The 22,743-nt window shown below is 28.1% G+C and overlaps 3 protein-coding genes and 1 long non-coding RNA gene across 5 annotated transcripts; 2 read left to right on the top strand and 2 right to left on the bottom strand.

The window, feature by feature from the left end:
- Positions 1-6,560: 6,560 nt before the first annotated feature.
- Positions 6,561-8,787, bottom strand: LOC123273996 (cyclin-dependent kinase 20-like). Its single transcript, XM_044741498.1, has 5 exons — positions 8,451-8,787; positions 8,184-8,372; positions 7,124-7,360; positions 6,816-7,043; positions 6,561-6,729 (listed from the first exon to the last, which is right to left on the bottom strand). Exons 1-5 carry the CDS (start codon positions 8,634-8,636, stop codon positions 6,571-6,573), a joined length of 999 nt encoding a protein of 332 aa, XP_044597433.1. The 5' UTR covers positions 8,637-8,787; the 3' UTR covers positions 6,561-6,570.
- Positions 8,788-8,960: 173 nt separating this feature from the next.
- Positions 8,961-14,841, top strand: LOC123273995 (tetratricopeptide repeat protein 7B). Of its 2 annotated transcripts, XM_044741497.1 has the most exons (7): positions 8,961-9,068; positions 9,127-9,275; positions 9,625-9,776; positions 10,240-11,501; positions 12,346-13,024; positions 14,030-14,134; positions 14,334-14,841. In XM_044741497.1, exons 2-7 carry the CDS (start codon positions 9,152-9,154, stop codon positions 14,556-14,558), a joined length of 2,547 nt encoding a protein of 848 aa, XP_044597432.1. In that variant the 5' UTR covers positions 8,961-9,068; positions 9,127-9,151; the 3' UTR covers positions 14,559-14,841. The 2 variants fall into 2 exon arrangements, with proteins under 2 accessions (XP_044597432.1, XP_044597431.1); XM_044741496.1 differs by having other exon boundaries at positions 8,975-9,275.
- Positions 14,842-17,216: 2,375 nt separating this feature from the next.
- LOC123273994 lies at positions 17,217-18,146 on the bottom strand. Its single transcript, XR_006511424.1, has 3 exons — positions 17,653-18,146; positions 17,394-17,504; positions 17,217-17,311 (listed from the first exon to the last, which is right to left on the bottom strand). It is a non-coding gene; the product is annotated as an uncharacterized LOC123273994 (long non-coding RNA).
- Positions 18,147-18,393: 247 nt separating this feature from the next.
- On the top strand, positions 18,394-21,678 carry LOC123273993 (calmodulin). Its single transcript, XM_044741495.1, has 5 exons — positions 18,394-18,535; positions 18,708-18,927; positions 20,252-20,426; positions 21,188-21,430; positions 21,529-21,678. Exons 2-5 carry the CDS (start codon positions 18,925-18,927, stop codon positions 21,555-21,557), a joined length of 450 nt encoding a protein of 149 aa, XP_044597430.1. The 5' UTR covers positions 18,394-18,535; positions 18,708-18,924; the 3' UTR covers positions 21,558-21,678.
- Positions 21,679-22,743: the final 1,065 nt, after the last annotated feature.

The following is a 22,743-nucleotide window of genomic DNA, read 5'->3' as shown; positions in this document are numbered from 1 at the left end:
TTTCTAATGCTGATTTGCGGTTACAGGCTTGAGAAAATACCCAGAGCACGAGTAACGGTGACCAGAGTTTTGCCGCCAAGCAGATCGATCCGAGGAGGTATTTGCCGAGGATTTATCCAAGGAGAAAGTTACACCACCCTGGACAAAAGGAGTCGCAGCTCTTCGAGGGAGTGCACGAGTATTTAGAATATAAAAACGAAAAAAAAACTCCAGGTACAAATATCATGTCTGATTTTAATCCTCGGGTCTGCGGCGTCAGCCAGGCAACACGTCGGCTGAAGGTCACCGCCATTTCGCGTTCGGTCACAATCGCTAGTCAATAAATTAATTAATTAAATTTAATATTAAAATTGGAGAAAATTATAAAACAATTAATTAATAATACCAGGACAGGTTTCGGGTTATTGATTAATTTGTTAGGGAAATAGACTTGTCTTTGTCATTACCCGGGAAAAAATGATCAGGACTGATCAGACCTGTTCATATCTGATCAGGCCTGAAATTAGACCTGAGCAGACCTGTTCATATCTGATCAGGCCTGAAATTAGACCTGAGCAGGCCTGTTCATGTATGATCAGGCCTGAAATTATACCTGATCAGACCTGTTCATGCCTGTTCATGTCTGAAGCATTAAATACGCTCAGACCTGATCAGACCTGTTCATGCCTGCTCATGTCTGTTCATGTCTGAAGCGTTAAATTCGTTCAGACCTGATCAGACCTGTTCATGCCTGCTCATGCCTGCTCATGTCTGTTCATGTCTGAAGCGTTAAATACGTTCAGACCTGATCAGACCTGTTCATGCCTGCTCATGTCTGTTCATGTCTGAAGCGTTAAATCCGTTCAGACCTGTTCATGCCTGCTCATGCCTGTTCATGTCTGAAGCATTAAATACGCTCAGACCTGATCAGACCTGTTCATGCCTGCTCATGTCTGTTCATGTCTGAAGCGTTAAATACGTTCAGATCTGATCAGACCTGTTCATGCCTGCTCATGTCTGTTCATGTCTGAAGCCTTAAATACGCTCAGACCTGATCAGACCTGTCTATGTCTGATATCTAGCCAACACTGAGAGACAATTTTATTTAATAGTAATGAAATTTTATTACTATTTAATAAAACGTTTATTTGGCTAATCCCAAATAAAAATTTATTAAATATTAATTAAATTTCCTTAAATACTAATAAAAATTTTATTAAATACTAATAAATGTTTCTTAGTATGTAATGAATATTTATCTACATGTAATATAAAGAAAATTCATTAATCAACTAACTAACAAGTATTGATCAGTAATTAATTGAATAAATAATTAAGTAAAATTGAATTTTGTCGGAACTATATTTTGAAATACAAAGTCTACAACTGTTGTTATCCGAGTGGATGTTAATTTTTATGCACTTAAATTTAAAAATTTCACAAATGAATCGATAAGAGTTAGACATTATTTAATAAAATGAAAACAGAAGCAGAAAACCAGACAATGTAGGGACGCATTTGTTAAAAATAAAGACTATGATTTCATAAATTCAATCGAATATTTATTTATTTTTATTATTTAAAATCTCTACATGTGATTCGTCATGAAGTAAACAAATAGGTTAGGTTAGGATGTCTTGTTAAAAAATCTTAATACTATTTATTAAGGTAGTACCTCCGCGACAATCCAGATCAAAAATTTTGACTCGCTATCCATGTTATACGTATCGACAGAGCTAAGGTTGTAGGTTAAGATTTTTTAACGTTACTGTACTCGTCACTACTATATTCTCTATACATATACACACACACTACGGTTTCAGTGACTAGCGGCTGTTTTTTGTACCCCCTCTCCTAAAAATAATCCTCTAAAAGTGAAATTGATTTTAATTAATCTCGAAAACTACATGGTAAAAAATTTTCATTTTTTTTTTAATTGTTCGAAATATCATATTCTTCAATCTACTAGTTTTTTGATAAAGTCTTGAAATTCTTTCGATGGAAAAAATTAAAAATACTGTCATTTTCCCACGCTTCTCCTATGTTACATGTACAAAAATGTCATTTTCAATTGCAATTATCTCGAGCTTGGTGTGGTAAATCGTCTTCAAATTTTAACAGCATATGTATTATGTATTTAATGACTTATATTCAAAGTTTCGAGGATTTCTTGAAATATTGCTTTCATAACCGTACTACCTTAAAAGACTTTACTGTGAAAATATATTTGAATATATTATAATTAATTGATGAATATTAATTTTTTTTTTTTTTGAGATTATTTCTTTTAATGACTTAATATTCGTATTAATGACAGCAAACGAAAGCGTCGTTCGTGGTTATTTTAATAAACACATATTAGTATTTAAGAAAATTTTATTAAATACTTATGAAATTTTATTAAATACTAATATAATTTTATTTATATGAAATATAATTTTATTAATATTAACTAAATTTTTTTTCAAGTCCAAATAAACTGTTTTATTACTATTGAATAAAATTCTCTCTCAGTGTAGAACCATATGTTAATGGAGCGAAAAAAAATACATAGCCGTTCCGAATAAATCACTGTAATATATGATTAATTATTAATAATTAATAAATTAGGTATAGAACTCCGTTAACTATAAGGATAAATCATGTATAAAATTTGAATTACTTGAAGTAGCTCGAAAGATACTCTCAAGTTAAGATGAATCATTTGGTCAAGAGGTAAAGTGTCAGTCTGAAGAGCGCGAGGTGTACGGTTCGAATCCCCGTCAGCACCGATTTTTTTTTTTTTTTATGGACCTGATCGAGTCAGACATGAACAGATCTGATCAGACCTGAACATGCCTGGCCAGGTCTGATCAGACCCGGTCATTTTTCATACCTGATCAGACCTGAAGACTCATGCCTGTTCATGTCTGATCAGATCTGATCATTTTTTCCCGGGTAGGCATTTAGTTCGGGTTATTAATTCCAGATCTTTACGCCATGTGTAAAATTTATTAATTGAGAATCTTTGAATAATAATTTGGCTTAAGCCAATAGCAATGAAACTGAGTAAACCGCTAAATTAAAATTATTTAAGATTACAATTTATTCCGATCTAAAATTATTTGTAATAAATTATTTGGCGCATTATTTAATATTTGTCATAACGGAAATTAAAACTAGAATCAGGAATAATCATTAAAATCAATAGAATTTGTTAATCTAAATTATTTAGTAAAAAAAAAGGTAGAAAATAAAAATTGTAAAAATTCGTCAAAAAAAAAAATTACACTAAAAACTTGCGACAGAGACGCAAGACCGAGCGAGAGCGTCAGCCATTTTGTCCCGCGCGAGAACGCTGAGTAGAGGACATTCAAGGTCGAAACAAAATTGTCTCCGTTCGTTTGAAATAAAATAAACTCAAGTAAAATGAAATATTAAGTTTTAAGCAACACATAATAAAATACAATAGAATAATCTTTTGCTAAATTTCACTTTTGCGTTGGAAAATAAATTTAGTAAAATTTACTGCTGATTACTGGATTAAATAAAATAGCTCGAAATAAAATAATTTGGATTAAATTAAATAATATAAAAGATTTAAGTTTACTCGATTATAGGAATTTATTTAATTTTGTTAAAATAAAGATTAAAATTTATTTAGTAATTTCTCGGACACAATGAATGGATTTAATCCTCGATGAATTGGAATTTAAATTTGGATAATTATTGTTGTAGAAATTGAAGATACGGCAGTAATTTATATAATAGGAATTTGTAATTTATAATTCGGAAAATGATGAATAAGAATTTTAGAAATATTAATTAGGAAAATAATATTCTGGAAATTAGTTATAAATTGGAATTCAAGCGTTATTATTATTATTATTATTATTATTGGAATTGGAATAGAGTGTGTTTGTGTGTGAGAAAAGGGGCTATCCTGCTTCGGGGTAGTTCTCTTAGAGTAGCGTGAAGTTTGGGGGACAGCGTGCGCTGTGTGGACAACGTGTGCAGTCACGTCCGGGTCCAGCTCAGTGGCGTGAGAGTCCGTGAGACCGCGCGAACTAAGTTAGAGTAGCGTTAGAGGTCCAGGGGACGACGCGAAGTAGATAGAGTACCGTGAGAGTCCAGTAGGCATCGGGTACTGCAACCACGTGAGGGTCTAGCTGGACAGCGTGAAATATACCGTTTGAGAGTGAGTGTGAGTGTGATTGTTATCCATGAAATTTTATATGTTGTTATCTTGGCCATTATTTCAACTAAAAAAGGGAGTGGAAAATAAAGAATTTTGTTAAACGAATTACTGTGTCTAAATTTTAGTTTCCTTTCAACAATCTCTCACGACCCTGACATAATACTCCATGTTCTGGTCCAGTTTCTGGATACTGAGTCCAAAAATCCAGTGGCGCCCTTAAGAGTAATAAGGGGCGACCAAGGGAAACAAAACATTCCGTTTCAGGTTGTCATTATATTACCGATCAGGCTAACGCAGTCGTTGAATAGGTTGATACAGTTAACTGAGTACGAGGACAGATTGACATTAAATTCAACTCAATTCACATCTGTCCTATGATAGTGTAAATGCTTGAGGGCAGGGTTTTTCCTTGCCAGCAAACTTGGCTGTGTATTTCCTATGTGAGGGTAGGATAGATATACGTGCGTGTATAGCTCTTTTGAGCCCAGGAAACGGCCTCTTCGGAGGTAGGCGAAAGCCTCGCCATATATTCTTCTTCGAGAGATATCGTGAACGAAAGAAAACCGAAAAAAGTGTTTTTTTGACATAACCTCGTCATTTCTTCTCGGATCGTTTTTCATGATATAAAATAATTTTAGAGCTTAAAAAACCGCGTCGATCGCCGCCAAAAACGTGGAAATCGGTAGATTAGTTCGAGAGATATTTTCGATAAAATATTTGGAAACAAGTGTTTTTTTAACCTAACTCCGACATTTTTTGGAATAACTTTTAAACGGTTGCACTGATCGATTTAAAAAACTAATCAGCTATTAGCATGAAAAAATTACGTCGATCGCCGTCAAGCCGGTCAAAATTGGTCAATTCGTTCAAGAAATATCATGAACGAAAGAAAACCAAAAAAGGTGTTTTTTTGGAATTACTCCAAATTTCCTAGTTTTATCAATTCAAAATTGTAGATTCTTCACGAAACTAAAAAAATTGCGTCAAATACTGCCAACCGCGTGAAAATCGGTTGATTCATTCAAAAGTTAGTGCGGTTTAAAAATTTAAAAAACATTGTTCTATGATACTTATTCTATATACTTATACTATATTCTTATACTTATATTCTATCAGACTTTTGAGCTCGAAGAGCTCAAAATAACACATGAATTGTATTTTTGAGCTTAAAGAGCTCAAAAACATCATTAGTGCAGTTTTTTGCACCCAGATATGGAATTAGCGGGAAGTTGCACGGATGGCCTTCAGGGTCTACCGTTTTTCTAATTTTTTTACTCAAAATTAAATTTAAAAAAATTAGAATATCAATTTTTCATTAAAAAAGACTCATAAAAAAAACTCGAAATTTAAAGATTTTTTATTTAATTATCATCCTGAATTATGGGTACACCATAAATCAGAATAATTTTTTAAAATGTTTATTTTTAGATTTTTTATGTATATTGTAATTTTTCTAAAGTATTTCTAATTTTAATTTTTAAAGAGCATATAGTTAAAATACGCCCCTTTGACTGTACCATTTTTTGTTTAATTTTCAGGCTTTAGATAATCATTTCAGTAAAATGCTCAGAAAAAACTCAGAAAAAACTTTTTTCTCGGCCCTTTTAACATTAGATCATAAAATTATCAAATTCCTAAAAGTAAAAGGGAGCATATATATATATATATATATATATAATTAAGACATAATTTTTATGCGTAGAATATGTGTTACCGGTCGATTGGCGATAAAAAAAATTATGCGCCCTTTTAGCTTTTGGCACGCGATATAATTACTGATTAGATTGAAAAAAAATGATTTTATCTAATTATAGACCTCAAAAGTTTTTTTTTCCAAATAGTAAAATAGTTATTTTTCGGAAACTAATTTTACAGATTATCAAATAAAAGCATCTGGAAATTATAAGATTGAACTGTACAATTATCTTTTTTTTTTGTTTCAAAAATCTACTCCAAATTGTTAATTAAAAGATATATTCGCTGTATGAAAGTAAAGAATTCACATTTGATGAAAGTATAGGTACACTGATAAAAAAATTAACTTGACTCAAGAGCCGAAATCTTGAACCAAAAATACCATTTTGAAGAAAATGATTTTCTTGAGTCAATAGTACATTTCTCACCTAGGGCAGGGAAGTAAGAAATGTCTCAGATCACATATAATTGTTGACCGAGGCGAAGCCGAGGTCGACAAACATGTGATCTGAGGCTTTCTTATTCTTGAGACAAGAAATTATTCTTGATTTGAGTAAATTTTTCTTGTCTAAAGAATTTATTCTCTTGATTCAAGAAAATCATTTTCTTCAAAATGGTATTCTTGGTTCAAGATTTTGGCTCTTGAGTCAAGTTAATTTTTTTATTAGTGTACAAAATGATGAAAATAAATCAATATTGTCCAAATAAATAAGTTGTCATCACATTATCTTTAATAAATCAGCAAACAATTCAGTTGGTTTAATGTTACAATTAATTTCTTTAGTTTTGAACTGATTCCTATGATCACTTGGTGGTTTTGGTAACTGTTTGATATCACACGGGAAAGGTGGTACGTAAAAGTAATCATGTTTTAATACCTAATACAAAAGAATACACTTTCGTTAAATTATAAATAGACTTACATATGTTATATATACTTTGATAATAAATAATAACATGTTACCTCTTCAGCAGTCAGTCGTTTAGATGAATTATAAATCAATAAGGAACGCACAATATCCAAAGCATCGGGTGATGCTTCAGGGACAATTTGTTCCCATGGTACACTTTTCTGATATGGAAAAGTTATTTTATTATAATCAGGTAAAGTTTTTAATTCAGGCCACGATTCTGGTGTTGGTGAGCCCAGTTGCTTTATAACGATTGCCAGTTGCTCGATATCTGTTTCACCCTACACATTGTGTCAAAAAGTTCATTTTTGTTAAGGAATAAAAAAAAGGTTTCTAAATACAGTATTACGTATCATCTTACCGGAAATAATGGAGAACTATTAATCATCTCCCCGAATATACAACCAATTGACCACATATCAATAGCAGACGTATAAATTTTCGATCCGTACAATAATTCTGGCGCTCGATACCATCTCGTTGCCACTTGATGGGAATATGGATGGGTACTATCATCATACATTAATCTTGCCAGTCCAAAGTCAGCTATCTTTAATATCCCTTCATTGTCTATTAATAAATTAGCGGGCTTCAGATCCTGTTATAAAAAGTTTCTATGTCAAACAAAATTTGGATTTATGCATACCATAAAACATGATACTGAATTTAACAGACATCTAATAATTTTTTAGATTTTTATAACAATTAAATTATAACAACCCTGTTTGAAAATATTCATTGAAAAAAATTAAAAAAATTCGCTTTATGCAAATTATATATTTATAGATACATACAGAGAAATTGAATTCAATTATTGAAATTATTGTAAAAAAAATCAATTATCATGATAGTTATTTTTTTCAATGAATATTTTTAAACAGGGAAAAAAAATTCAACATGTAGAAGTTTTTAAGAATTATAAGTGCGAATTTAAAAAAATATTTTTTTCATAATTATGGATTTGTTATAAAAATTTTAAGAACTGTCAAATGTCTGCTAATGTTAGTATCATCATAAAACTACACTGAAAGAAAAAATTTATTTTGAAAAAAATGAGCATTAATGTGACAAGAAATTAATTTGTTAAAAATTTCCAACAATTTAATTTCTTAGCTGAAGAAATAAAAATTTTTCTCACAATAACTTTTTATTAAAAAAAAAAGGTTTATAGATTAGGGAAAACAACAATTTTAGACCGACAACTTGAGAATTTTTATCCAAAATTTTTATTTTCCCGAATCTAGAAAACTTTTTTTTCAACAAGAAAGTTACTGTGACAAAAATTTTTATTTCTTCAGATAAGAAATATAATTCTTCAAAATTTTCAACAAATTAATATCTTATTATAACATTGCTCATTTTTTTCAAAATACATTTTTTCTCTTAGTGTACAATACATTTTTTTTTTTTTCATTACATACCCGATGCATAAAATTATTTTTGTGCATATAATGTACACCCTCTAAAAGCATCTTAAAGTAAATTTTAATTTGTGGCACCGTCAATGGTCTGTCATTGGCTCTTAATAGTTCCCACAATCCAGACGGCATATAATCAAATACCATTATGAAATCATACCCTGATGGAAATGCATCTAAAAGTTTTATTATCTGAAAAAATAATAAAAATAAATATTATAAGCAAGTTTGTTTGCTAATTAACTAAAAAAAATGATGATGATTTATTACATATGGATGATTCAATTCTTGCAGGCTTTTTATTTCTCGTATTATAGATACAGGTATTTCATCCTCTATTTTTTTCATCATAATACGTTTCAACGCTACATGTTTACCACTTTTACAATGTACGCCCCGTAAAACTAAGCCATGAGCACCCTCACCAATTCTTCCAGTGATTGTATAATCTTCCATTTTTTAATAAAGAAAAAAAAACTCAATAAAACAATTGATAAACTTCTTGGAGTAAAAATTTTAAATTTTTTACGTACAAAAATAAAACACTGTTTTAATAGATACGTCAAAAAAAAGAGGTTGTGTTTTAAGACCAGGTGTTTTTAATCATTTAATCAATATCTGAAATCAACTTGATATTTTCAACACAAAAATTTAAATTTCGCGCTTTGTCAAAATCAAGCGCGTGCGCTAAGAATCACCGCATGCGCATAAGCCTAAATACTCAAGACATGTTTCTATCTTTTTCTGTATTAGAGAAGTAAAAGATTTTTTAACTCTGTTCAGCATCACCAGGTTATATTATATTTTTTCATTGCTATTTTCTGTCAAGCAGTGTCAAGTTGTTGCAATGGCCGCGCTTAGTTGAGCTAATGAATAATTTAACTAATAGTTAAGTAAACTATATTTTATTATTTTTGAAATTTCACTAGCACGTTATTTATTTTAGAATATTGAGGTAATTTACTTCAACAATGACGAGTAAAAAGGGCCAAACTTTAAGAATTGAAAATGAAATTGATAAATATCGAGGTGAAGGAAATTGGAAAAAGGTTATAGAGTTAGCAAATAGCTTAAAAGAACTTTATCCATCTAATGGTATGTATTTTTTTAAATAACCATTAATTAAATGAAATTACTATTTTAGATTAAAATAAACTACTTTTCATTATACTGAAAAATGTATGATAAAGTTTTAGTTTATGAAAACAGTACTGTAATTACATATGTTTCTATTATATAAATTTTCCTAATGATAACAAATTTTTCCATATCAATTGTGTTCTTTTATCAGACTTTAACAGTAGTAATTCAAACTAAATAATATTTTAAGTAATTTCAGAACTTAATCATAATAACTTCATTAAAAAAATATTTGTTTCTGTAGTAATATTTAATGGTTAGTTATTATGATAAGTGTACTTATTTTAATTTTTCTATGTTACAGAATGTTTAGCAAATTTTTTGAGCGGAGAAGGAAAACTAGAAAATTTTTTGGAGGAAACGCCACCGATTGAAGCTAATATTACAAAAGCTAAAACAGGATTGATTGATGCCAAAAAGGATTTAGTTTTAGCGGCTAACGAAAAAGATAAACAGGTGATCATATATTAAAATTTTTTTATTTAAAACAATTAAATTAAAATAAAAAATATTTAGCGAAAAAAAATTCACATATAAAAATTTAAAAAAATTAAAAGTCAATTTTTTAAAATAATTGATTGGTTATAAAAATTCCAAAAATTTAAAGATGTCTGTTAATTTCAGTATCATGATATTTAATGTTACCTGTTGATTGAATGACATGCAGCAATTCTTTTTTATAACACACCTTACCTTATCTAAAATTTGTTTAGAAAAATTAATATTTAAAGTTAAATGCACGCCTAGTTTCCTTGGAGATTTCCGTGTGATACTCTTACACAATAAATGTAGGTGTGTCAGATGAACAATTTTTAAACCATACTTTAAATTCAATTTCATAATAGATATAATTTAAAAATTGTATAAATGAACATTCAAATGATCAAAAAAATTAATTAAAATAATTCTAATATTTTAGGCAGTTGTTGTCCTCGATGCACACCTTCTTCTGGGTAAACTTCACTATGCAATGGGACTCTACTCTGAGGCTCTTCACCATTACGACTTTGCAGAACTTCATACTCTAACTGAAAAACCTCTGCCACCTCGTAGTCTTCGTATAATAGCCGAATCCTACGCCATTCAAGGCCTATGTTTTGAAAAACAATTACCAACCGTAAAATCAAAGTACAAATTATCAGAGTATCAGGAACGTATGATTAAATGTTTTGAAACTTCTGGTGATTTATCTCTAGTCTATTTTCAAGAGCTTGAAAAATCTCAGATAACTCAAAATGGTGGTTACTCTCCTCAACCACCAATCACGTCAAAAACAATGGGCCCTATTCTCGAAACGGCTTTACTACGTGCTCCTTTGATGCACCTTCAATCTGGTAATATAGAACGTTCAATAAACCGCTGGCGTGAAATTTTATCTGCTATTGAAACTACAACAACCCAAAGTTTACGATTGACTTTAATTCGTCAGTTAGCAGAATTGCTTTTACGACGTATTACAAATTCGGATTATAAAGCACCTGAAGTTGCTGAAACTACGACAATGGTTGCGTCTAATACATTAACGCGTAAATTAAACAATTACGCGACAATAAATGTAATGGTAGATACCCAAAAATCACCTTGGAAGCCAAAAAAATATCAGGGTATTAATATGTTTGTTCCACGCACTATAAACGAAGAAATTATTTTACTTTTATTAATTGGAGAAGCAATGGCTGTACGTGACGCAGTTCTCAGTCAATCCCCAGAATTTAAAGAAGCTAAATCTCGTGCGCATGAAGTAGCGACTAACGTCTATGATTTATTGACAATCGTTACAGTTAAATGGAATCAAGTTGAATTATTGTACGAGTCATTTAAACGTGCTATGAAATTTTCTCATGAAGAAATCCATGTTTGGACGCAGTATGCACTTTGTTTAATACAATTGGGACAGTACGCCCATGCATATTCAGTACTTGAGATAGTTGCACGTTTAGCGCCCAATAAAGTGATGCCTTGTTTACTGGCAGCAAGAATGTGCTATGAGCATTTGGAAAAAATATCTACAGGAATTGAGTGGGCTAAAAAAGCTGTCTCAAGAGAAAATAATAATCCATCGGGTTTAATATCTCGCTGTCATTTATATGTCGGAATTGGAAACAGTATCTTGGCAAGGAGTTGTATGGTAAAAGCAGACAAAGCTACACATAGTACCCAAGCGCTTGAAGCATTCCATAAGTTTGTATTTTAGCTCAACTTAATATTATTTTATTTTATGAGCAATTAGAATATATAATCATTTTATTTACATCTAATGATTTGTTTGATTCAATGTGATGCTCAATTTTTTTCAATATAATTTTCCAATGCTCATATATTAACTTAAATCAAGAGAAAAATTCTTGAACCAAGAAAATAATGTTGGAGAATTTAATTGGGTAATTATTTACAAGTGGGGTCAAACCTATTTTTAGCCATATCTAGGTGAAAAATTAACATTTTATAATTTTTATTATTCTGCTTGTTTTTACGGCGGATTTATGGTGGTGATATCGAAAATATCAAAAAATTAATATTTCGATAGCTTTTTGCCTTCATAAGTTGGAAAAAATTTTGGCTCACATGTTTTTGGATAAAATTTCTATTTTATCTTTTTTTTGATATATTTTTTTTTTAAAAGTACATGAAAATAAAAAACTAACAATTTAAAAAATAAAAAAGTTGAATATTACAATTTTCTAAAAAATTTATAAATTTTTTTGAACACTTGTAAAATTTATTAAAACTGTGGTAATCAACTTTTTTTTTTTTTTAATTGTTCATTTTTTTATGTATTTTTCAAAAAAAAATATATCAAAATTTTCAAAAAAAAATTTCGTTCGAAAAAATGAAAATGAAAATGGTAGACCCCACTTGTAAATAATTACCTTTAATTGTCTTGAAACAAGAAAAATTTTTTAGTTTAAAAATTTTTCTACTCAAATCAAGAAAATAAAGTTCTTCAAAATTATTTACTTGATTCAAGTAAATTTTTTTTCCTGTGTATAATTTATTAATTAATAATTATATTTTTTATTTTTAGAGCTCAGCAATACGATCCAAATGATCATCTAGCTGAATATTATTTGGCGTATGAATATGCAATTAATCGACAATTAAATGAAGCTATGATTCATGTTAAAATAGCCTTGAATTTACGAGCTGAACACATTCCATCATTACATTTACTAGCATTGTTATTATCAGCTTACAAACAATACAATGATGCATTAAATTTAGTTAATTCAATTTTAGTTGAATATCCAGATAATTCAAATTTCTTGTATATAAAAGCCCATTTACAGTTACATAGCGTAGGTGCTGAAGAGTCAATTATCACTATCAAAGAAATGTTGAAAATTTGGCGTGATTTGTATGAAAATCAAGTTAATGTAGATTGTAATGAACAACAAAGTGAAAAACGTAGTGAAACGCGTAGCATTTTTCAATTGTATACGACAGAATTATCAGACAAAGATTCAAGTTCAGTACATGCACAATCCTTAGCGGCATCTAAAATTGAGCAAGCTTTATCGGAAGTTGCTTCATCACTTAGCTCATTTACACCCAAACCTGGACCACAACGAGCTTGGCTACTGCAGTTGCAGATTTGGTTACTGTTGACTGAAGTTTTTTTGATGCTTGATAAACCAGATGCTGCAGCATTATCATTACAAGAGGCTACCAATATTTTTCCTATGAGTCATCACATTATGTATACGGTACAATTTATTTATTTATTTCTTATAAAAAAGTTACAAAAAAAAATTTTTTTTATTCAATAGAATAAGACAGTAAAAAAAAGTTTAAAATAATTGATCAAAATCGATATTTTAGTTCAATTTCATACTAATAACTTTTCTTTAAATTTTATAAATAAAGATTTTATTTTTATTTATTTATTCATTTTACTTCTGGTATACATTCAATAGAAGAGCATGACACCTGTGCGTAAACACCAGAAAAATATAATAATATTTAATAGGATATAAATCAAGTTAAATAATAATTAGCTAATGCAATGTACAAAATATGAAGTTTTCCTAAAACTAATTATACAACAATTTGCAATATAATACAATATCTTAATTTATCGCTCAATAGATTTAATCCACTTCCCAAAATTCTTGCTTAATAACCTCTTTTTATAATCAAGAGCTTTTAGATTATTGGGAAGTAAGTAGATTGAAATATTTTATTGCCACAAAAAACGCATTTTTGGTACTTGAAGTTTTATTAATTTTTGGTTAAGTTATCTGTCTATTTCGTGTATTTATCGACCTCTCAGAGTGCATTAATTTACACTCAAGAAAATAATAAGTTAGCGCATTCACAACAAAATACTGATTGATTTTTAAAGGTACTAACATTTCATTTTCTATTTTCATTTTACGTATCAATTTATTCTATACAAACAATATTTTTTTAAATTAAGTTTTTAATAATGCATTAAATAATTTAAAGTCATCGAAAATAATAAACGTAGTTTTTTCAATTTTTATATTTTTGAATAAAAAAATATTTAAATTTAACGGATGAAATTACTTTATAAAGTCCTGAGTGACGTAAGTAATTAAAAATATAATTAGGTTTAATTATGTTTGATACTTGATAGTCCATTTAAAATGACACAATAAATAATCTTCATTCTCAGCCTTGTCTTACGTGTTATACAACTACACTATTTTTAAAAATAAACAAATTATTTTTTCTGTTTGAATTTATAGAAAGGATTATTACATGAATACAAATCTGAGTACAATGAGGCTAAACAGTGTTATCAAAATGCTGTAGCAATTAATCCTTACCACATAAAAAGTCTCCAACATTTGGTAAGAATATAAGCAAATAAAAAGATAATTATATAATTAATTTCATCAGTTAACCATTACTACTAAAATCAATGGTCAAAAAATTATAAAGTTGCAATTTTTAAATATTATAAAAAATTTTAGTTGCTCTAACTTATGAATAAATTAAACAATTTAAGTTTTTAAATTCTTTTTTCAATAACAATTATTTTATTTACAGGGATTAATTTATCATTATTTAGGATGTCAAAGATTGGCTGAAAAAACATTACGTGATGCCGCTAAAATAGATCCGAATTCTCACCAAACTTGGTACAATTTAGGAAAAGTTTTGGAATCATTAGGTGAAATGGAAACAGCTAATGACTGTATGGCTACGGCGTTAGAAGTTGAAAATTCGAATCCTATTCTACCAATATCATCAATCGGAATTACATTTGAATGAAAAAGTAATTTATTGATTATAATTATAAGATTATTTTTTAATTTCAAGTAGTTTATTAATATATTTTTTTTAAATGAATTAATTGTAATTTACTCTTATGCCGGCGTAAGGGATGAAAATTGTTGTTATATTGTGAATAAATATGTATCTGTAGTGACTGTTTTATATAAATTATTATTATTAACTTATATTAAAATAGTGTCTGAAAGAATTGATAAAAAATTGTTTAAAGAATTGTTTTATTTAAAGTTATTGAAAAGTTAATAAAATGAAGTTAAGGGAAGCTAGTGGATAGATCATTAGTTATTTAAACAATAATTAATTATTACTTGGATTTTAATTACTCTGTTTTTATTTTTTAAGTATATTTTTATTCCTATCATACACTTCATTATACAAATGTTAAAAAAATGCAAACGTAAATATCCTCTGAGTACGTTTGTATTAATATCAATTTGCAATTTTACACGCGTCATTTACTCTTTATGTTGCTCTAAAATAGTTACATTTTTTTGGTTTATTTTATTAATTGTAATGAAGGCGTATGAATAAAATTTGACGTGTTATTTCAAGGGGCTCGTATTGAACGAGATGGACTGTGATATGAGAAAAGAAAAACATATAAAATAATCTATATAATAAAAATTTTGTCTCCAGCGTATTTATATGATAAAATAAGATTTTTAAATTATTTAATATCATTTGGAAGGTCATGATCTAAATTGGTGCCTTTTCAATGTTTTTTCAGCAATAATAAATTTATTATGATCGGTTGTCGAAGTAGTTTTAAACAGATTCGAAGTTTGCTATAAACATCATTTGTTTATTTATTCATTTTATTTTGTTATAAAGGGTATATCTTTATCGTAAATTGGCTTTGATATTTTTTCAGCGATAGTCATTTATAATTAAAATAATTGAGAGAGTAAGGAAAATTTTGTGACGAGTAAGGTAAAAGCCCCAATATATGATCATGTACCAGTATATGATCACTCCATGTATTTGTATACCTATATTTGTGAATATAGGTATACAAATACATGGAGTGATCATATACTGGTACATGATCATATATTGGGGCTTTTACCTTATATTATTATTTTTAAAGGAATTTTTATAGTTTAATTTGGTATCAGCAGAAAAGTCTTGATAAGAATTTGTGGCTTTTTATGGTTTTATATATTTTTCAGTGATAATCAATTTTTTATTTCAAGTTTTTGGAGAAGTTTTTTGGTTCTATAAATTTGTTCCTTCACATTTATCCATTAAATTATTTTTTATTGATCCTGTGATAGCACTATTACTTTTAAAATTCATTTAAAAAGTACATAAACTATGTAGTGTGATTATAAATATCAAAAAATCATTAGGCCAAAGATTTATTATTCATAATCCGTCAATGCAGGTAGTAATAATTAATATCCTGCAATAATTGAACAGCTTTTAATTAATAAATTAAAGATTCGAAAATCTTGTGCTATCGTCATTTAAATAAAAGCAAAATTATTTCTTAGTATATTTTGAAAATAGCTCAGTCGATAACATTAAATTTATTTAGTTAATTACACACCCACATATGATCTCTTCAGATGTTAGGGGCTTAGAAGTGGGGTAATACCTGCCACGCCGAATCGTCATAGACAGCATGGAAAACTCAATTATTAATAATTATGAGAATTAATCAATGTCACTATTATAAAAATGGAGCAGCAATCATTTTTTCGACTAAATAATTTTTTTTTTAATTAATATTTTATTGATTTTCATGTTTCATAATCTCTCCAACATATCGTGAATGAAGTATAAACTTGGTACTTATATATTTATGCATAGAAAATTAAAACGTGCGTTCAAATTTAACAAAGAAAACAAATTTATATTTGTATAATCAATAAATACGTCTTACATGCACAAATATATAGTATAAAAAATGATATATTGCCTATTAAAGTATCACGGAAAAATATATATGCGCTAACATAAAAATAAATTTTCCCTTATCATTTACTATCTCGCTCGTTATGTGGTTATATGTAATATACTATATATATATTTACATTTTTTTTCATTTCCCAATTTATTTATCATCAAATCTTGACGTCAACTTTGATATGTTTGATCGTTACATTACAAGTTTTTTTTTTTAAGTAAAAAATTCATAATTTTTCTAAACATTCTTCTTAAATTTTACCTCTAAATAATTTTTTATTATTAAATAAACAAAAAAAAAAAGTTTTAATTGAAATTAACACATTAAATTACTCAGTTCTTAATAATGTATCATTGAATGCTTAGCAAAATAACAATGATTTTTTTCTGTTTTCGAAAAATGACAAATTAAGTTAGAGGGTTTTCTAACGAAACGTCAAATTAGCAGGAAAAACAATTGCAAATGAAAAGAGCAAGAGAGACAGAAAAGACGCATAATAATATAGGCCTGTCTGTTAACTCAATTGAACGTTTAACAAGATTAAATTTTCTCCTCGCCCATATGACACACAGACACTTACACGACATGCTCTTTTTCTCTCTTTTCTCTCATTATCTTACTTTCTCTCTAGTTTTTCAAATTCGTCTTTGCACTCTTTATTACATACTCTCTCTTTTCTCTATCGTTCTCTTTTTCATTTTATTTTTACTTTCTCTCTCGCTTTTTCTTTAACAAGATTACAACTCTATCTCGATCTCACTTCAATAGCGTGTCGCATTGCGCGTACGTTCGCGCACGCTCATTCGTTTTGTCATGAGTTTACCTTTTGAAAAATAAAAAAAAATCATGATAACATTTTTTCATTTGCTTATGTATATGTTGTTTTAATTAAAAATTAACTTTACCTCAAGGGTTTTGAAGATCAATATTTATAAAAAAAAATTATATTCATAAAAAACATATTATTTCTTCTTTTCTTTTATGCGAGATTAGTTTAGTTATCAATTGAATGTATCCTAGAAAAAAGATAATATCAATTACAATTTATATATATTGAATAAAGATGAATTTATGTGTATTAAATAATTAGATTATATTTTTTTATGGATAAGTTAGTTTGTTGTAAAAATTTATTTTAAGAAATAGATAAAAAAAATTCAATACCTAATTGGTGAAAATGATGATAAGAAAAAGATTTCTTACACACCATATCATTATACACATGTTCGTTATCATGAATCAAGACATACATGATGTATGCATGTGGATGGATAGCCGTATGAGTACATAGAATTAAAAAAGGAAAATAATATTATAAAAAAAAAATATATATAAAGATAGCGTTTATAAGTAAAAATGCTACGGCTCGTTCAGCTCTCTGGCTTTGACCCGGTAGCCACCGGCAGAGTCAACGCGGCGGCGGCGTCAACGTCGGCCGGCGGCTGACGCATTGCAGGTGCGCGCGGGCCAATCACAAGTGTCCTGAGTATACGCCCGGACCTGTCCTGTAAACAATAACCGCACCCCAGTAAAAATTTAAAAGTACAAAAAAAAACCGTTAACCATATTGTCACGTTGTTATCAACAAGAAGTAATCAATAAGCTTACTAAAGAAAAAAAATCCAGAAGAAGAATATAATAATAAATAATATTTAATGATTAATATAAAAATTTGGAAAATATAATGTAAATGTAGATTAACGTATCGTACTATTTTATGTCCGCGTAGTTAAATGCGCGCGTCGTTCAAAATCAACCGTCATTTCCCCCACTAGTGACAAAATTTCCCCGCCAATGATCGGGTTTAAGATACACGTCTGTCTGTAGTGTAGCCGAAAACGTATAGCCGAGAATAACCGAGTGCCGCTCTGCCGGTCGGTTTCTACTGCTCCTACATCAGCAGCTAAAGCTTTAAACGCGTAGTAATACAACTAGTCCTCGTACTGTTAACATACACGAATCGGTAGACTCCTCCATTGCTGTTCTTGTTCTCTGCTTAAGTTTAGTAAGAGTTCGAGTGCGATTATAAACGTCGAGTTGTTTTACTGTATAAATACCGTATTTTATTAATTATTATTTTAAATTACAATATTTTATTAAATCTCGTACTGTTAATTATTATCAAAATATATTAATTATTGTTTTGAATAATAAATAACGTACTTTTTATTATTTTAAATACCACATACGTATATTAAGCTATATTTTATTGCGTACAGAAGTGTGTTGCCAATCTACACCGGGATTTCAACAACTATTTTACGAATTCTCTGTTAACGTTTATATTTTATCTTGTTTTGTTGGATTACTTACTCCCAGTGATTTATTGTGAATTATTTATTATATCACTGAATTAATAATTACATTAATTAATTAACTCACTCGTGGATTTTCCGCACTTCCATTTGATTTACATTAAGTAATTCTAAAGCCAACATGGTAAGTATTGATTATTATTCGATATGAGTTATGGAGTTATTATTAGGATTTTTTTTTTTTTAGACGCAATTAACAATACTTTTTTTTAGACATTTTTTTTACAACCGGATTCCATTTTAAAACTGACGCGTTTTAACTTTTTAACGAGCACGTGGATATCATCGTTTCATTTAACATTTTTTAGTCTAATCTGAGATACTCGAAATTTTTTAATATTATTTTACAAGTATACTAATTCTAATTTTGAAATGAAATTTTATTTTAGAAAATGATACACCGAGCTAACCAAAGAATTATTTTTACTAGATTATTTTTTATGGCGATTTTTTATCATTAGTAAATCACTAGATTTTATCTAGGAAAATTAAGATATTCATTTTGTATGTATAGTAATTTACTTGATATTGAAAAATTTATGTCAATTATTATTTTCTATTTAACTAATAATTATTTTATTTTTTCTCAAGGTTTTATATAATTCATATTTTATTAAAAAAATTTGAATTTGAAATAATTTTTCTACCTGAAAAATTACAGTAAAAATCAAAATATTTACTCTATAAATTCTCCGAGTTTGTCAATAAAATAACAGAGCAAGTTTTTTAGTATCAATTATCATAGCAATTATAATAATATTAATAATAATAATGGTCTAGATAACGTGTGAGAAGTATGTCAATCGATTAATGTCTTGTTAGACTATCCACGAGAATTCGTATGTTTTGTAAACTTTAGTATAACATAACCGAGGGTTGGGGTTGTTATATGAAGGAGAGAAAGAGAAAGAGATAAAAAAAAAAGAACAAACGAGGGTTTTAGAGAGGGTGGAAGGGAGACTAGCGCGTTGCGGCATTCGCCAATCAGCCATTGTGCTATATACCAAGCTATTGATTTTCTTCAACTTCTCCCCTATCCTCTTTCATCACCGTTACCTCCCCTCTCCATACTTTCTCCTCTACGGTTCGTTTCACCCGTCCTACACCTTACATCCCTTCGCCCAATCTCTCTTATTTCCTTTTTTATAATTTACCCCAACCCCAAGTCGAAAAATACTTTGTTCCCATAAAATATATGCGTGATATATTTTATGTCGGTTGTTTCTATATGAGAACAGGAGCAAGAATTGTTTTTTTTTTTTTAAAGGGATGAGGGTAAAAAGATTGAGGTCGAGGTCAGGTGGTTAGCAAGACCCTGGATATCCGGGTAAAATATTTTAACGAATATGTAGTTTTTTTTTTTTTATCTATTTAATTCCTGGGAAGGTTGATTTATCATTTAGTTTGTTATTTATTTTTTAATAATTGGGATTCTTTTTATGTTTAAGGCTGATCAATTAACAGAAGAACAAATTGCTGAATTCAAAGAAGCTTTCTCGCTATTTGACAAAGATGGTGATGGTACCATCACTACAAAAGAGTTGGGAACTGTTATGCGTTCGTTGGGACAAAATCCAACGGAAGCTGAATTACAGGATATGATTAATGAAGTTGATGCTGATGGTAATTATATTTTTCATTGTTTCTTTGTACATGAATCCGCTAGGAAAGATTTTCATTTTTTATCAATATTTAATTGCTGTGTGATTTATTGATTTCTTTTTATTAATGATAAAAAAAATATCGACTCAAAAATTAAAGTTAAATAATGCAAGCATTAAAAATTACTGATTTCAAGTGGTTAAAATTAAATATAACTAAATCAATTCAACTTTATCATTCAGTAATAAAATTCAAAGTCATCTAGAATTAATACTTGGCCCCGAAAGAATTACTTGAAAATAACAGTATATGACACATTTACTATTATTATTTTATATTTTGACATTCGAACTATCACAAAGTAATAATTTATACAAATTTACTTACGGTGGAGTCATGGTTATGATTAAAGTATAACAAACTTTAATACAAATAATTCAAGCCTACTTGGAATTTGTTAAAATTCACACAATAACGTTTTGTTAAAACAAGTATGTTTGCTGGGTAAACATTTAATTTTACAATAGAATATTGATAACAATCAACTATTTCACTATTGAAGTTTATTAAATAAATAACTACAAACTTATTCATAATTTTTGTCAATAATGATAACATTTATGATAAACTTTTGTCAGTATTAAAGTAGTAACAAGAATTTTGTGACACATGTTTCTATGTAATTAAATTCTTTGTTAAATTTAAGTAATTAATTTTTGAACTTATCTTCATACTTTTAGTGACTTATATAATTAAATTTATTTTTGTGTTGATTTATATAGGTAACGGAACAATTGATTTTCCGGAATTCTTAACCATGATGGCGCGTAAAATGAAAGATACAGATAGTGAAGAAGAAATCAGAGAGGCATTTAGGGTATTTGACAAAGATGGTAATGGTTTCATCTCAGCTGCTGAATTGAGACACGTTATGACAAATCTTGGTGAAAAATTAACTGATGAAGAAGTCGACGAAATGATAAGAGAAGCAGATATCGACGGTGATGGTCAAGTTAATTATGAAGGTAATTATTACATAATATGTTGTATATAATTGAATACTTAAAAATATAATTGATTATTTACTTATTTTTATTTTTTTTTTTTTTTTTTATTTTTTCAGAATTCGTCACAATGATGACATCAAAGTGAATACGACTTACATGTATGAATAATTTTCAACTTGAAGTGGTATTGACATATTAAGAGAATTAAAAAATAAAATAAAATTAAAATAATTAAAAAACAAATAAATAATTATTATATGAAAAAATGAACATCTAGAGGTGCGAATTTTTATGCAGCAAAAAATAAATAATACAGCAGTAACTAAAACAACATCAGCTACAACTACAGTAAAAGTAACTAAAGAAATAGGATTTAAATGAAATGAAAAATCTGTCTGTTGACAAAAAAGTTTAATAAATAATAAATAAAAAATTTTAATAAAAATAAAAATTTAAATTAATAAAAGTTGGAAAATGAATAATTAAATACTATTATTAATTAATAATTATTAATTTTAAGTATTAAAAAAATGGTAAACTAAAAGTAACATTTTTTTTCTTCTACACAATGTTCATGTTATGTTCATAAACATTTTAACAATAATAATTGAATTCTTAATCAAAAAGGAGCCTTTATTACTTATCTAATAACGATGAAAGTTTTTTTCCATTTAAATTATTGTTAACTATTATTTTTATTATTATTTAGTTGGTAAATATACCATGTTTGTTAAGAACTTGTTTGTTAATTTACAATAGATTATTTAGATTTTTAAATTATAATTACTTTTATGTATGTAATACTATAATTTTTCAATTTTTAGGAACGATAAAATTGTTTTTTCATGTTCTGATTAATTTTTCGTATTAAAATAACTTTGTCACTTTTTTTTCATGCTATTGTTGATTATAAATTAATAAATTTGCACGAATAGAAATAAATAATTTTTTTCTTATTGAATGAAAAGGTTTTTTTTTTGTTTATTAACTTATTAAGGAATAACTATTTTACATTTATTACTCGTTAAACTAAATTGTCAAATGAACTTTAATGCACGCATTTCGATATTAAAAAAAAATTAAACTATAATTAATTAATCAACAAAATTAATTATTATCTAGTATAAAAAATTAATTAAAACAATATTAATAATAATTAATTAAATAAATTAATGGAAGTAAACATAAAGAAAGATAAATTATCAACCAAATATAAATTAATTAAGAAATATTTCGTTTGGTAATTGATCTACTTTGATAAAATTGTGGATCAATTTAAGAAAATCAATAACAAACGAAAAATAATAATATAGCTAAAATTGCAACTAAAG

The sequence above is a fragment of the Cotesia glomerata genome, unplaced genomic scaffold (assembly GCF_020080835.1).
Source record: "Cotesia glomerata isolate CgM1 unplaced genomic scaffold, MPM_Cglom_v2.3 scaffold_18, whole genome shotgun sequence".
In the NCBI taxonomy this organism is placed as follows: Eukaryota; Metazoa; Arthropoda; class Insecta; order Hymenoptera; family Braconidae; genus Cotesia; species Cotesia glomerata.
This window is presented reverse-complemented; position numbering and strand designations above follow the sequence as displayed.

Coding starts and splice junctions, on each gene's coding strand:
- LOC123273993 (XM_044741495.1), top strand. Junction 20,427..21,187: donor TAATGAAGTTGATGCTGATG/GTAATTATATTT, acceptor TGATTTATATAG/GTAACGGAACAATTGATTTT. Junction 21,431..21,528: donor TGGTCAAGTTAATTATGAAG/GTAATTATTACA, acceptor TTATTTTTTCAG/AATTCGTCACAATGATGACA.
- LOC123273995 (XM_044741497.1), top strand. CDS start 9,152: ATGACGAGTAAAAAGGGCCAAACTTTAAGAATTGAAAATGAAATTGAT. Junction 9,777..10,239: donor CTAACGAAAAAGATAAACAG/GTGATCATATAT, acceptor CTAATATTTTAG/GCAGTTGTTGTCCTCGATGC. Junction 11,502..12,345: donor GCGCTTGAAGCATTCCATAA/GTTTGTATTTTA, acceptor TTTTATTTTTAG/AGCTCAGCAATACGATCCAA.
- LOC123273996 (XM_044741498.1), bottom strand. CDS start 8,636: ATGGAAGATTATACAATCACTGGAAGAATTGGTGAGGGTGCTCATGGC. Junction 8,373..8,450: donor AAGAATTGAATCATCCATAT/GTAATAAATCAT, acceptor TTATTTTTTCAG/ATAATAAAACTTTTAGATGC. Junction 7,044..7,123: donor ATAGTTCTCCATTATTTCCG/GTAAGATGATAC, acceptor CACAATGTGTAG/GGTGAAACAGATATCGAGCA.